Here is a 16,321-nt window from a genome sequence, read left to right as displayed (position 1 = left end):
TTTCTCTAATTCTTGGTGGTACCTTTTTATTTTCATAGTAGTGCCAACATTTCCAAATAAGACACCTGGCAAGGCTCTGGATTCATCATACATTGTAGTTCAATGACCTCTCCTAGATCAGGCTCTTTATCTTTTTTCCGTTATGTCTTGGGACCTCAATAAGAGGCTGTTATGAGCAGCCATAGCAACTGTTGAGTTCTCTGAGCCTTGACCTAAAATTTAAAACCTTATGCTTGTCATTTTCTTTCTTTAAACTCTTCAATGCAACTCAAAGCACCCAGCTCACCTCATTGTCCTTATATTCTTCCTGCCCTTCAAAATGGTCTTTTGTACATATGACTCAGTCCATCAAAGCTTTACTGTCAGAGACAGCCCATTTCAGGATAACTCAGGTGGTCATTTCAGCAGCTATCCATGAACCATGGGAGACAATGCCCCTTTTTTGACGTTAATCTACTTATTACTTTGTCAAATCTGTCTGGGTCAGATATCCCATATTCCCATTTGTCTGAAGAGTTGTTACTTATAGCCATAGCTGTTAAAAACTACTGTTTTAATCAGGGTTCATTTATTCATTCGACCAAAAATTTATAAGCATCTACTATGCCAATCTTCTAGGCACTGAGAGATACAGCAATGGACAAAATAGGAAAAAAGTAAATAAAAACACTTCATTTCCTCATGGGCCTTATATTATGTTTTGGGAGACAGACTTAAACAAGATAAGTGTATAAAGTAAATAGTGAATTAGATATAGACAAATGCCAAGGGGGAAAAACAAACTGGAAAGGAGATATTTCGTACAGAGGGTGACTAGGGAAAGCCTTGTTGAAAGGTGAGATTTGACAAAAACCACTAAAGAGACAGTGGAATGAGATGGGCATGCATATGTCTGAAAGAGAGTGTTTTAGGCAGAAAAAAACAGCAAGCACAAAGGCCCTGATGTAATAGCATGGATGTCTGATAATGTTAAAACAAAACAAAACAACACTGCAAGGAAACCAAATCAGCTAGACTGGAGTGAGCAAGAAGAATAGGAGATGAGTTCAGAGAATTGAGATCCCTTTGCTACTTTTAAGGACTTTGGCTTTTACTTGAGCCAGATGAGAAGACCGTGAGGATTTGAGCAGAGGTATGAATGACCTAGCTTCCATTTTAACTTAAATAGTGTTTTGAGAATAACCTGATGGAAGGATGAAAGCAGGAGGCCCAGTTAAGAAGCTACTATAATAATTTGTGGGAGATAATGGGTATTGGGCCCAGGTGGCAAGTGGGTGCAGTGGCAAGTGGTTAGATTCTGGAAGTTGTAGGAACATGGAAAAGATTGATTTTAAAGACTGAACTATAAATTTTAAGATGGGTAAGAAGAAAGTGAAGGCAAGAGTATGGTGAGAAGTAGTAATAAATTCCTATGATAAAGAGATTGAAGGTGCAAGTATTTTTAGAGTTTGAGCATTTAAATAACTGAACTAAACTAATGATTTGTGAGTTGTATAATAAAAACTGAAATTAGTCACATTTATTGATAACAGTAGAATCTATCATGAAACCATAATTGTGAGTTACTGAAATAGGGGGGAAATTGAGACCATTGGAGTACACAAAGTCTAGAAATTTAGAGGCCAATATGCTGGAGAAATCAGCATCTTTAATTCATATATTTAAATGAGTTATCACTCATATTTAAATGAGTTATCACTCATATTTAAATGAGTTATCACATATATTTAAATGAGTTATCACTCATATATTTAAATGAGTTATCACTCATATATTTAAATGAGTTATAAAAATCACCAAGAATTACAACCGGGGTAACACTGGAAAAATGACAATAATCTAGTTGCTAAGACATTCAAGGAACAATGACCAGGGTATGGCAGATGACTGTTACAATGAAAGGTAGCAGTCAGTATGACCTGATGTACTGTCATAGCATTCTTACTTGCATATAACAGAATTCACTCTCTAGCTAGTTTAAGTAGACGACAGTGATTTTTAACAGTAATTAAGAAATTCTTACCCAAAACAGTCTGTAGCCTAACCTTTCAGGCAAAAATTTTAGAACTTCACTGCAAAGCTGGTAAACAGATTTTTTTCTCCTTTTCTGTGCAAAATCATGATTCCACCTCCCATTGAGCAAACTAGATACCTTCACCAACTTATTTATATGGCTTATAACTTATTTATACCACTCATTTCTTGCATGTGTGTAATTAATAGAACCTCTGTGGCACCAAACACTGAGAATTGTAGTTTTTTGCACTCTATGTTGAGAAGGTGGGATTAACATTGTGAGAAATTTGCCAAATGTAAAGAGTGTGATTGAAAGATTTAGATAATCTCCAATAACAGATGTTCTTTATAGCTTCAATATAATACTCATATTGTGTTTCTTGCCTAGAGGGTACAGATTATATCTTATACAATTTTGTATCCTACCTACTCCCATGCAATATAGAAGCTCAAATAGTTATTAAATTACTGTATAGATGAAGACATCTCTAATTTACAGTTAGAGAAACCAGTTTTCTTGTATTATGTCTTGTTTCTTTGTAAGTATATCATCTACCTAAAACATACATACATATATATATATATATATATATATATATATTAACCATGTTAATTAGCTTAAGCTTTTAGGAAATAATGCCAATTAACCATGGCTGCAGTTTTAACTTTGATATAGGCCAGAATGTACACTGGGAAATTTACCTAATTTATCATTTTTTTCTATTCATTCAATAAATATTTTTACATATGCATAAATGCCAGGAACTGAGCCAATACTCAAATACAGAAAAGATCAAGAGAGACATGGTGCCTATCCTCATGGAACTTATATTTCAATGAGGAAATAGAGTGAAATTTAGTAAAACTATTTTTAAGAAATTACATTATATGAAGAAATGAAGCAAGAGAATGAAATAGAGAGTTATGAAGACTTGGAAGAGAGAGACCTACAAATGCTTTACCTAGAGTAGTGGGCAAATGCTTTATTGAGAGGGTGATATTTAAACTGAGACTTAAAGGTGAGAAAGAGCTGACCAACTAAGGAGCCAAAGGACAGTATTTCAGGCAGAGGGTACAGCACGTGCAAAGGCTTGGAAGACTGAGGAACTGAAAGTAGGCTGGCATGGTTAGAGCAGAGTTTGCTAGAGAAAGACTAACAGCAGATAAAGTTGGAGAAATAGGCAAATCTCTATAACCTATGTGAAACAGCTTGGATTTAACCAATGCACACATGTATCTATAGAAATCAAGAGAGTAGAATACCATGAATATAATCAGAGATTGGTAAATAAAAGAAAAGCTCTTTGAAAATATTAATTGTATCATCTTCATATTGAAGAACTTTTAATATTATTTTGATGCTTACATATGACTCTGGCCGACTGATCTATATACCTTTAGGATCTCAGATATGTGTGGGGTTTTTTGTGTTAATAACAGGCAAAATTTTCTGACACATTGAACCATAATTAGTGACAGTGAATATAGCAAAATTAACTCATAAAGAACTAAGAAATATGATACTAATATGTGACACTAAAATTAACAGTAGCATTGTTAAAAACAAAAATTTTCTTTACAGTATAAGCTTTAGGAAAAATCTTGAAAGAAAATAGTTTTTCTTTACTTCTTTCCACCTCAGTATCTTATACCTGCTTTTTACTTTATTGTTTCAGTAACTCCTGCTTATTTTGCCTAGACATCATTTGTTAGCCTATGCTTTTCACTAGCCTTCTGAAAATCTCCCCTCCTTACTAGTCATATATTATTCTTCACTAGTGAAATTTTAATAACTGATAACAGTTTTTAATTTTCTTTTCATATATCTTTGCTTTTAGTTGCAGAACTGACTTATAAAATAAAATGAAGGTGAAACTCCAATTCACAGAACATTTAAAAGCAAAATTTATCTGGGAAGAGTTAGAGCATAGTGTCTGGAACCAGAATGAAACATTGTTCACTGAACTTTCCCCTAGTCTCTATCATGGCACCAGACACTGACTGGTGAATGTAGGTTCCAGAGTAGACAGTTTAAAAATTATGTCCTTTAACCTCTTTTCTCAAAATGACTATTGCTGGTCTCAGTTACCATATTCCAGTTGGCTACATATATTTTTCTATTATGTAATCTAAGAATTTAATTGTGAATAAAATCATTAGTGTTACCACTATAATTGCTATAACAACCTATGATTATAACTATAATCACATTTAAAGCAACATGGTGATTATACTCATTTCCTTCAAATTTAAATGATCAGATATAAGTGAAATTAATTTTGACTTTCAGTTCTGTTCTCTTACAAAATCATCGTGCTTTGTTCAATGTTCTTCAGTCATTATCCTATTGGATCATATTATGGTGTGTTCTAGTTCTCCTCAATTTAAACTGAAATTATTAAATCTTCTAAAAGAATGCATATAATTCACATTATATTTTAAATTCAGTAAATTGTTACTTGATAGAAATGCAATTTACTTTTAATATACTTTATGAACCCTGGCTTATGAACTCAGATTTGTGCTTCATTGATGCTATCTGTAGTATAATCTGAGGTTATCATTAGATACTATATAAATCTGAAATCTACTAAAATGGAAATCATCTGTATGTATTAGTGACTTGTATCCATAAGATAATTACATTTTCTGTTAAACCCAATAGCTGTTACTGGAGCATTTGGAGTGCCTTGTGTCACGACATGAAAGGTCACTAAGAATGACAGTGGTGAAGCGACAAGCCCAGTCCCCCTCGGGAGTGTCCAGCGAAGTTGAGGTTCTCAAGGCGCTGAAATCTTTATTTGAGCACCACAAGGCCTTGGATGAAAAGGTATAGTATTGTGAAAGGATTGTTACAATTTTATGTCAATTATACTTCAATAAAGCTGAATTTTTTTTTAAAAACTACTGGAAAAAGGGTATAGTATTGACAAAAGATTTCAGGCTTAACTGTGCTTTTGTCATCAGCATCAAGCTCCTTGTCTTCATCCATGACTCTTACTGGCTGCTGAAGTCAGTCAGTTCAGAGGAACACGTTTGAACTACAGGAAAAATCACTAAAAAAAAAAACGCACCCTGACTATTACATGTATATTGGTATTATTCATTATTCATTCATTATTCATCATTCATTATATTATTCATAATATTTTCTTTTTTTAATACGTCTGAATCTATGGTTTATCAAGACTTCTATTACGGCACATGAGAGTCCTAGTCCAGATGGCCATTTGAAATTTAATATTGTCATTTAACCTTTCTGTTTCTCCCTCTCTCTCTCATTCTCTCCCCACCCCACAGTCTCTATCCTCCGTAACCCCTCTGAAGTGCGTGGCTATAGATGCCAACATAGGAGACTATTAACTGACAATAAAACATATCTTGAAGTGTAAATTGGAAATACTTTAACCTTTAGAGAATCATATTAGAAGCATACAGTTTTATTTTGGGGGTTTCTAATATCTTAGTTCTGAACACACAGTTTTAAGAGTTTCTGCGGGTAACAGCATAAAGTATTAGTAGAAAAATCTGCTTTAGGTCTTTTTTAAAGTAACTGTAAGTTTCTCTTAGCTGTTACTCAAATAAGCTCTATGGACATTAATAAGCCAATACAATGATAATATTCTTTGGATATTAGTAAGGCTTATGACATCATTTCAATTCTGTAAAATTTCAAAGAATGAATTTTTTAAAATTAATAAGGCTTTAGGATTTTGTACAGTGAGAATTGGGGCACTTCATTGTAAAGTATCTGACAAGTTCTGAGCATTAAAATCCAAACTAAGGATTATTACTCAGCTATATATAGGTTTTGAGCATACAGACACTTTTTGCTCTATTTAATATTTATATACATATATATTTTTATCATCAGTCTTTCAGATGTTCTTACAGCAGGGGATTTATGTGGAGTATGTGCATAGCATATCTATAATTCTGTCTTCTAGATTATTAAGAAGAAATTGTATCTTATTTTTAATTTTAGTATGAGAGGCAAATAGTTTATGAATAATTTTGAGTAAAACAGAAATGGATATTATATAAAAATCCCTGATGAATATAATATCAACTAATATCAAATGTCAAATAATAATTTAATATATTTAATGTTTACTTTCCTAGTATATTTCATTTCTTATTACAAAACTGCATTATTAAGAATTTGCAAGACTTTAAATTTATAGAGTATGTATTATGTGTCGGACTCCTTGGCATATATTTAGCACACAAAGATAAATAAGACATTTTCTTTACAAATGAGGAGTTCATAGTTCTGGAGTTCACATGTCAATAAGAGGGAGTGGTAAGAAGAGATATATATGATGTGATATGGAGTCACAGGAAAAATTGTGACTAATTTTTCCTGAAGAAGTGATGAGAAAGTCAAGAATGTCTTCACAGAGGAGGTGAAATTTGGTCTGGGTATTAGACTGCGTAAGGACTTTTTAAGCAGAGAAGTAAACATACTGTAAGCAATATGATCAATATGTGAACTAACCCAGAACTTTGAAAAGAACATGGCCTGTTCAGAGAAAACTTAACAGTTTTGAGTGACTTGAATGAGGGACTTGAGAATGAGTGATTTGAGATGTTCCCTAGATGTGCTCCCACATCACCTAGGTGAGGGATGCTTTTATGAAAAAAATGAATAGAAGGCAATAAACAGCATTTAGGACAAATAACCTAATGGGTGTGAGTACATTTAAGAAGAAAATGGTTGTAGTACAATTTAAGATCTAAAAGTAATTTAGTATATAGATGTTCAGTGAACTTAGCATAACTAAATGAAGTATTTCATACTGTGACCCCAGGAATTGTAATAGGGTTTAGTAACTCACCAAATGTGCCCTGGACATTGGTGAGTTCGGGGCAACAGAACTGATTATCAACTAAGTAATACCTAACAGCCTGAAGGAAAAATATTATGATCTTGGGCTTTGGAGTTAGACAGACTTGGACAAGTACCTTAATTTTCTCTTAGTCTGTTTTCTCTTCTTTTGAATGAAGAGAATAATATTAATACCTACCTAATAGCATTGTCTGACATGCAAAGCTCCTAGCCAGTACTTAGCATATGGCAAATGCTCAGTAAATGTTAATGAATGTTATTGTTAATGATAAATTTCAGCATTTGACAGAAATTTCAAACTAAGTGAAGATATTGGTATCACTGTTGATTCACATGCTTAAATTAACATTTCATTTAGTTATTAAGGGATTAATATGTGCCTAAGCACCTTCATAAACAATTCCCCTAAGAATAGCTCACAGCTTCTTGTGTAGATCGGGAGAGGTAAGGAGACAGACATATGAACAAGTAATTACAATATTCTATTTTAAGTGCTATGGATATTATGTTAAAACATATGTGGAATATCAGAAGAAGATGCAATTAATCATATCGAGGGCAAGAAACTACCAACTTTACCACAGAAGGTTTAGAACACAGGAAGAGATAAATAAAATACAAAAGATTGAGCATAGCTGTGGACAGTTACAATGACTGGCAGTGTTCATTATTGATGTCCTTATTTACATATCCACTGAGTTGTAGGGTAGAATTTACACAATTATCTAAGACCAGCAGTGATTTTGACATAAGTCTCCAACATGTTTACCAATTCTGTGGACTGGAGGAAATGAGAAGTATACATGTGTTTTTCAATCACTCAGATATCACTGAGTATTTTTAAAAAAGATATACTGGGTATGCATGGGAAATGTAACCAAAACACATGTTACATACACTCCACATATATTCCTGTGATCTAATATCACAGTGCCCAAACTGGATTTGAACGTCTGGTCTAAGATTCCCTCACGATGCTTTCTGTTGCAGGATTGATAATTCCAAAATAAACCCCTGCCATACCTTAATTTAAATTTGAAATGTATGCTCTTCCACCCAAGTCCTTTATCCTGCAACATACTCGTCATTCTTAGGGACTTATTTTAATCCTCAGGGATAACATTTCTCCTGAAACATCTTTTTTTGGGGAAAATGTTTTTCTCTTTAATTATTTTTTCATACCACTATGAAGAAAATAAATGTAACATGAAATTAGAAATCAAAAATTCTAGATGTACATAAATATATTTGGGAGGTTATACTATAGCTCTATAAATAAGCAATCAATATATCTTAAAGACTATGTGGACAATAGATTAATTGAATGTAATTGAATAGCAAAAAACTAGAAAAAGTAAAGTATATAGCCAAGACCATCAACTGTGTACTTATATTTAGGAAAAAATTAAAACTATAGTTTTTTCTTGTCTAGATAACTTCAAAAGAACACCAAATTCAACAAGAAAAATAAGGATATTATGGCATTCTGCTGGTGCTGTGCTCAGAGCAGTGCAAAAAGCTGCAAGCCTTGTCAGAAATACTATTTTTTCTTACCAGTGGAATTCCAGTTATATAGACAAGATAAAACGTTAGATTCCTTTATACTCTAGAAAGGTTACTCCTTTGGATCCTCCCTTTGTTTTTCCTTTACCAAGTTTAGCAGAGATTAGTGCAAGAGGAAGCAAATGTGTTTCATTCATTTGAGTCTTACCCAAGAAATAAATACAGAGAGAATACTTCATTCTCATATAAATGTGAATAAAGCATTCATATCATAAATGTATTAATATTTGGAACATCAATTTTTACCTTTATAACATGAATTCAAAATATATTCAGCAGTTGTTTTTATTTTCTTGTGAAGAGAGTTTTAGGTTCATTACTTTGTATATAATATAATTTCAAGTTGCAAATGCTGTTATAAATGTATTGAGGGGTGATTTTTCATATTGTTTGAAAAGCTTGATAATTTTTACTGCTCGAAGGCTCAATATAATAAGAATATACATGCTTAACTTGTGGTAAATTTGAAACAGTTTGGAACAGTTTCTGTGATTTTCAGTTTAACAAAGAAAGGAAGACATTTAACCCGCAGTATAGCCTGGTTTCAACTGCTCCTTATGTGGCTTGCATGACTCTTTTAGGAACATCCCAATGCATCAGTATGTCTTTAAATATAGTGCCTTAACCTCTTTACTGCAGTCTAAATGTGATCTGATTATGTTGCATATGTTGAGATTAATTTATATTTAGACTGTTTCATATTGCTTTTCTCATCAACTAGGATTCTTAGATTTTTATCAGAATACCCATATTTTATAGCTGCTATTTTAGGAAGTGGACATAAAACTTTACAATCATCTCTATTAAATAACAAGGACATCTACTAAGATATTTGTTGATATCTGCATTCCACATATCAGCAATCCTCCTCATTTTCATGCCTTTGGGATGTTTGCTTTGTTTGCATCTATCCAAGCACTCATGAAAGAAGTATTCCCCAAGTCAAATCATTAAAGATTTCCTTCTAAGAAGCTCTTGTTCAGTTATGAATCAGCATTAGTTTTATGCATTTTTATGAACAATTGGATATTTGTCTAACAGCACTGGTACCTGGCAGCCCATCTGGCATACTTAAATATCATGAAGGATCCTCTGTGATTATCTTTGATATGAAATGTCCATTTATATATGTATTACTAATTCTCAGAGAATTTGAACCTAACTAAGTATAATTAATATTAAAATTCCAGTCAGGCATTAATTCTTTCTTATTCAAGATGTATTTCAGGAGTTAAGTGCACCCAGTCACCTGAATATATTTCAGTTATCATTATACATTACTAAAATAATTGAGATTTTTTAAAATTTCTAATTAGATTCTAGATTCATAGGATATCACTTGTTTTTTTGCTAACTAGAAAATAATTTTGTAACTTCAATTTTAAAATTACTATGTATCTAGGTTTTTAGATATTTTATGTATTTATATTCCCAGTTAAATCTTGCTAAAAAAAGAAAAAGACCATTAATTAAAATATACCATTAATAAATTACTAAAATGAATGTTCATTTAAATAATTTATTTCTATAATTAAAATGCACACTGTTATATCCCCATGATAAATCAATGTTAATTCATAAATAATCTAAAACTCACCATGAATTCCATATTGAATTGAAGCTATAAACTTTGTTTTTTTTTTTTAAGGAAAATTAAATTGCTGTAGTCATTTATTTTAGTTTAACCAAATTTCTTTCTCTGAACTTCTCTACTTTTGACAAATTTGATATGGAGCATACCTATAGATCTGAACATATAATAACTAAAACAATTTTAGAAGTTCTAAGAAAGCAAGGATCAAAGAAACACTTCTCTGAGTTTCATTTGTGTATGAAACATTTGGAAATCATTACTTTCAAACCAAATGTGCAGTCTTTGGTTCTATAAAATATAATGGTTTAACCTTTGGTATCTGAAAAGTATTTAGGAATTCCAGAGTAGATATATACTTTCCAATCCCTCAATAACAATGTAGACCTCTAACTAATACAAAATTAATTTCATGAGCAATGGACAACATTTTTCAGCTTCTAAGAATCCTTTGCTTTTAGACAAATTATTTTGTACTAAATGTCAAAGGAAAACATAGTTATTATTTTAAAGAAGTAGAAAGTCTTTTGCCTATATCTTATGCTTAATCATTGACTGTTTTTCAGATGAATTCATAATAAACTTTTGAACTTTGCCTCCACTTACTATGAATCAGAATTCAGAACAAGAGGGGTTGATCTTCAACCCCATTGTAAACTCTGTCACGAAACACTAGAAGGACTTGCTTACAAGAAAATCCCTTAATACAGTCATACTATGAGGTGACAATGTAGTCATAGTATTCCTGAGCACTTAAGGCTATATATACTTTAATACTTTTTCAAATGTGACTGTCTCTGATAATGTTAATGGATTCAGCACAGTTTACTATGTATGGGATGTACATTACTGCACATATTTTGGTTTTTCTTCTAGGTAAGGGAGCGACTGAGGGTTTCTTTAGAAAGAGTCTCTGCACTGGAAGAAGAACTAGCTGCTGCTAATCAGGAGGTAACATACCAAACTTTCTCCTCTTTTGAGGTGCAATATCGCTAACCTTATATCCCTTGTGTTTCACGTCACTTTTATTAAAACTGTCACAAAAAATAAATTACATTTGGTATATGCCACTGAACAAGACCTGTTCAAACTAGTTGCCAGAGTCATGCTTTCTGATTTCTGGTGATTCAGATCTGTCATTAAGAGATGAAAGGAGAATTAGCATGAGCTAGTGATATGAGAGCTAGTGAGGTGGGGATTTAGAAAGACTGCAGTCAGAACGCTGGGCCTTTTGAGAAGTAAAACACAGCTCCAAAACTGGAAAACATGTCAAATATCTGTTAAATTTAGAAAATGTTACAGATGAAGCATTGTTCCCATGTTTAGTGGCATCATTGAATCCACTCTTTTGCTCTCATTCATAACTCTAAGAAAGTATTTTATAATCATCCATGGGATTTAAAGAGTTGTTTTTTCCTTAGAAGATTTTACTTCTTTGGTTATTTGTCTACAAATGAACTTGCGTCATTAGATAAGATATAGATAGGTGAATAGGTGATAGATAGATAGATCTCAAATTAAATGTATATAGGGCATTAAAATAGCCCCATCTCTCTCTCTCTCTGCCTCTCTGCCTCTGTCTCTCTCTCCCTCTCTCAGATAATTTACAAGGCTACCTTTTTCAGGAGTTTATTCCAGGAATGCAAATGGGGGTATTATTGTTACTAAAACTATTTAGTAATAACTTCCTACTTTTAAATAATTAAGAAAGTGGGAGACCAGTGTCATTAATTATAAGTCTTACCAAGAGATTCTTAACAAAGTAATATTTACATTTACATTTCACACATAAACAAATACACATTTTCAACCATGCTAAAAATCTTGTTGGTACAAACTCCCTAGTTTTTTTAAATAAGCTAGGCCAATTAAATGAGCTTCTATAGGCTTTTGTTTGTCCTAGGTTCAACAATTTAAACTTAGCAATGAATTTCCCATTCTCACAGATGGTTTTGGAGTTATCACCCTTTAACACTTTTCTTTATATAATCTCTTCCATGAAGACTTCATCCATTTCTCATCCATCCGAGGTTTCAATGATGACTCTGGTGAAAAAGAAACCAAATCTATAGCTCAAAGTCCATGCTCTTTTCTGAGCTCCACAAAAGATTGTAAACATTGGTTTGGCATCTCCACAGGACTTTGCTTTGCTAATGTTTGTATAAATTGTTCTCTGACACACGTGTTCAGCAGGGGTTAATCAAGGATTAAAAACCAGTTTAGGGTTTGATAATGAAGACATGCACTAAAGGGACTGTAACCACTTATAGAGACCAATTTTTCTAGTTTACACAAAGGCACCGTATGTGCTAATGGGCCTGGATCTCCACTTAATTTTTCCTTGTGTCCCCTTAGGTTCTCTATGGTACATTAATGCAGTGAAATAATCAGTCTTCTTAAAAAGAATATGAGATAACTATGTGTTCTGTTCTGAAAAGATCCAAAATGTTCTACTATACACAAAGGAAGAAGTTGCAGAGAATGCTCCCAATTTTCCACAATTACAAGTAATAATAACACATTATTATAGGACTAGGAAAAATAAATTTTGGATATAAATACCAAACTGTTATTATTAGTTGTCTTTGGTGTTTGCAAATATGTACTATATATTTCTGTAGTGTTTGATTTTTTTAATAAATTTTCATTATGCTTATAAAGAAATGAAATAATAAAGATATTTTAGAATCAGATGCCATTTTCCATATTAGATTATTCTATTGATAAATTAATAATAATGATAGCTAATATTTACCGAGTGCTTTAAATCTCTAGGCTCTAGTCTAAGTGCACATATATCAGCAAAATGATACTGGAAGTTAGGTACTACTATTGTTTTACAACTGAGCCCAGAGAGATTATTTCTCTTAATGTACCACTGTTCTCTCCTACTTGAAAATGTGGTTATCTTTGAATTTATCTTAGCTCTATGTATTCAGGTGATTCCAATCCATACATTTAACTATGTCCACAGTCTACCCTACATCCATTTACTCTCAGCTTTTTCTATATACATTAAAACTAATGTAGTTCAGATCTTCATTATTCTCAACTGGGATATTACAGTATGTTTTCTGCTATATAATTCTTCAGGGTTAAAACAGCTAAGCAAAGCTCCAATCATATTGATTATTTTTCATAATATTTTCAGACATGTAATATAATGTAACATATGCCATATTAATATACTACTAACATAATAATATAATTTACATATTTATATATGTTAAAATATAATGGTATCTACTACTAGACCTGTAATATACTATTGAGCACCTCTTCAGTGGTCCTAACCTAAAAATCACCCTTAATTCCTATTACCCCTACTACTCTGAGTCATTCTAGGTTCTTGTTAAGTTATAGTATTCACTGTTTTTGAAAGCAGCCAACATTCTTCCTGACTCTAAATCTTACTTATGCTAATGTCTCTCTTGGAATGTCTCCACAACCCCAATTCACCCACTAAAATCATATTTTCCCATTTAAACTCAAGTTCAGACATCACCTTTTTAATGAAATCTTTTATGATTTCTTGCCAACAGTCATTGCTTCTTAGTTTAAATTGCTTAATCTCATTGCTTCAGCATTTATTATGACTGTTCAACAAGTATTAGAGTTAATTATATACCTGTCTAAGCCTAGTTCCCTGAGAAAGAGGGCTATGTCTTGCTCATTTGTGCTTATTTCACTCAGTACAGTGATATAAACCTTGTGATCAATATATATTTGTCAGATTGCATTGTATAGAGTTCATTCTACCTGGTGTTTTCACATTATTCCTTGGCTATCCCCTTAATAGATAGTTTGAACAACCTGAGGCATGCTCAATAAACAGCAATACACTGATCATATTATTAAATTAAGTTGTTTGTTATTTCAAAATATAATTATCGAGCAACTACTATGTGCAGAAAATTCTGTGAGTTCCTGACAGGAAGAAATAGAAAAAAATAAAATAATTAATAAAGCATTATGCAAATGTTTATATAATTTGCACTCCAGTGATGGAGACAAACATATAAACATATAAGTAAGATGTAATTTAGTACAGAACTAAATTAATATAAAATAGAGACCCAAACAAAGTGCAAAAGAGCAGAGAGAAAGGTATTCACTCTAAACCAAAGTATCAAAGAAGGCTTCACCCTTGAAGGAAAACAATGATTTGGCTTCAAAACTGTGGAGAAACATTTCAAGCTGAGCAAACAGTATGATTAAGGAAACCTAAAATTGCCTGTTTTAGGGATAATGGATGATATTGTATTGGTAAGAATTAGGGTATGAAAAGATATAGGAGTGTAGAGAGTTGACAGGATGCAGATCCTAGAGAACCCTGAATGCCATGCTCAGAATTTGGAATTTATACTTTATGAAATGAGAAAGCTCTGAAGGTGTAGTTTTGTTTTTGTTTTGTAGTGTTTTGTTTTTTGGTTTTGGTTTTGGTAAAGTGAAATCCACTGAAAGTATGTTCTTTTTTTTTTCTTTTTGTGAACTGTGGGGTTGGGTGGAGTAGAGATGGAAAGTTGACAATCTGATATGGCTAGCTGACATAGTCATCTGATATGTGATTTTGATAATGATGCATCAATTAAACAGACATTTATTGAGCATTTTCTGTTTGTCAGTCATTGCATTAAGTACTGGGTATAAATATATTGATAAACTAAGATATTAATAAAGCAACAATTCTCTCAAGTCTGTTATGGAAGATAAACATGGTAAAAAGTAACTATAATAAGGAGTTATTATTTAAAGGATACAGAATTTCAGTTTGGGAAGATGTGAAAATTTCTGAAGTTGAATGGCAGTGATGGTTGCATAACAATGTGAACGTAATTATTGCCTCTTAGCTGTACAATTAAAATGGTTAAAATGGTAAATTTTATATTATATACCTTTTATCACAATAAAAAGTAATTACAATACAATAAGACTAAAGTGAAAATGAAAGTACAAGCTTTAGTAGTATTACAAAGGAGAGTAATTAATTGTATGGGCATGAATGAGGAAAAGCAGATGGTGTTACAAAAATCTTCCTAGAAAATTCCTGCAATTTGCAACAACATGGTTGAGGATGAACTTCGAGGGCATTAGACTAAGTGAAATAAGTTAGACAAAGAAAGACAAATACTGTATGATCTTATTTATATACAGATTCTAAAAATGTCAAACACAAAGAAACAGAGTAGATTGGTTGCCAGAGGCTGGGGTGTGGGGGAAATGGGGAGATGTTTGTCAAAGAATATAAACTTTCTGTTATAAAATGAATAAAATTAGGGGATCTGATGTACAGTATGTGCACTATAGTTAACAACACTGTATAGTATACTTGAAATTTACTAAGACAGTAGGTCATAAATGTTCTCACCACACACACACACAAATAGTAACCATGGGGATGGGGATGAATTGGGAGATTGGGATTGACATATATACACTAATATGTATAAAATAGATAACTAATAAGAACCTGCTGTATAAAAAAATTAAATTAAATTAAAAAAAACTAATGGTAACTATGTGAGATAATAGATATGTTAGTTAACCTTATAGTGGTAATCATTTCATAATATATACATATATCAAATATTCACATTGTATACCTTAAACTTACACATGTTATTTGTCAATTATATCTCAATAAAGCTGGAAAAAAATTTTTAAATCTTCCTAGAGCAAAAAATTTACCTAGAATTTGAAGGGTGACTACAAAGAGCTTGTCAGCTGGAGGTGGAGGAAGAAAAGGGAAGCAGGCAGTAGTAGAGATGGGGACGAGGCTGCAGAGAAAGGCAAATCTGAGTTAGGGATGCCTAGAGCCTGGGCTTTGTCCTGTAGACAATGATGGGTCAGCAACGGGTTTTTAAAAGGGAAGAAATATAACCGGATTTTTAAGTTTGCAGACCAGTGTGTAAAATTTAAAGATGAAAAAAAATATATCCTAATCAAGGTACTGTGTTTATAGTTCAGATTTGTAAAAATCACTACTGTTTCTTGAAAGAAAGGGCTAGCGTTGCAAAATACAGAACTTGCACAGAGAACTTGAACTTGAACAATCTGGCATTTCTTATGTTCTTTTAGTAGTGGGAAATATAGATATAAATGAAAGAATCAAAACAATATTGTAAATAAATATATATACATAATGGAAATTTGCTGTCATTTTATGCCTCTTTGAATAGCCCTGCAAGGGCAGATTGTATTGTTAACACTGAATACATTTTCCAGGCCATTGTCCTAAAAAAGTGAGTCCAGATTATTTAGACAGAGAAAATACAATCAAGTCTTTATTTCTCGCAGAATTT

General features: G+C 32.3%; 1 protein-coding gene across 7 annotated transcripts in view; it reads left to right on the top strand.

Moving 5' to 3' along the window:
• The window catches only part of PPFIA2 (PTPRF interacting protein alpha 2), a 472,979-nt gene that overhangs the window by 286,458 nt on the left and 170,200 nt on the right, over positions 1 to 16,321 (top strand). For 6 of the 7 annotated variants that reach the window (XM_029205874.1, XM_029205875.1, XM_029205877.1 and 3 more), the window contains 2 exons: positions 4,682 to 4,846; positions 10,896 to 10,970. In XM_029205874.1, the coding sequence (XP_029061707.1) occupies positions 4,682 to 4,846; positions 10,896 to 10,970 (240 nt within the window). The remainder of the gene's footprint in view (positions 1 to 4,681; positions 4,847 to 10,895; positions 10,971 to 16,321) is intronic. The other variant, XM_029205880.1, reaches the window with a different exon arrangement.

Source organism: Monodon monoceros, unplaced genomic scaffold (genome assembly GCF_005190385.1).
Source record: "Monodon monoceros isolate NGI ecotype Baffin Bay Population unplaced genomic scaffold, NGI_Narwhal_1 Super_Scaffold_6, whole genome shotgun sequence".
In the NCBI taxonomy this organism is placed as follows: Eukaryota; Metazoa; Chordata; class Mammalia; order Artiodactyla; family Monodontidae; genus Monodon; species Monodon monoceros.
Note: the sequence above shows the minus strand (reverse complement) of the source record. Positions and strands in the feature narration are given on the sequence as shown.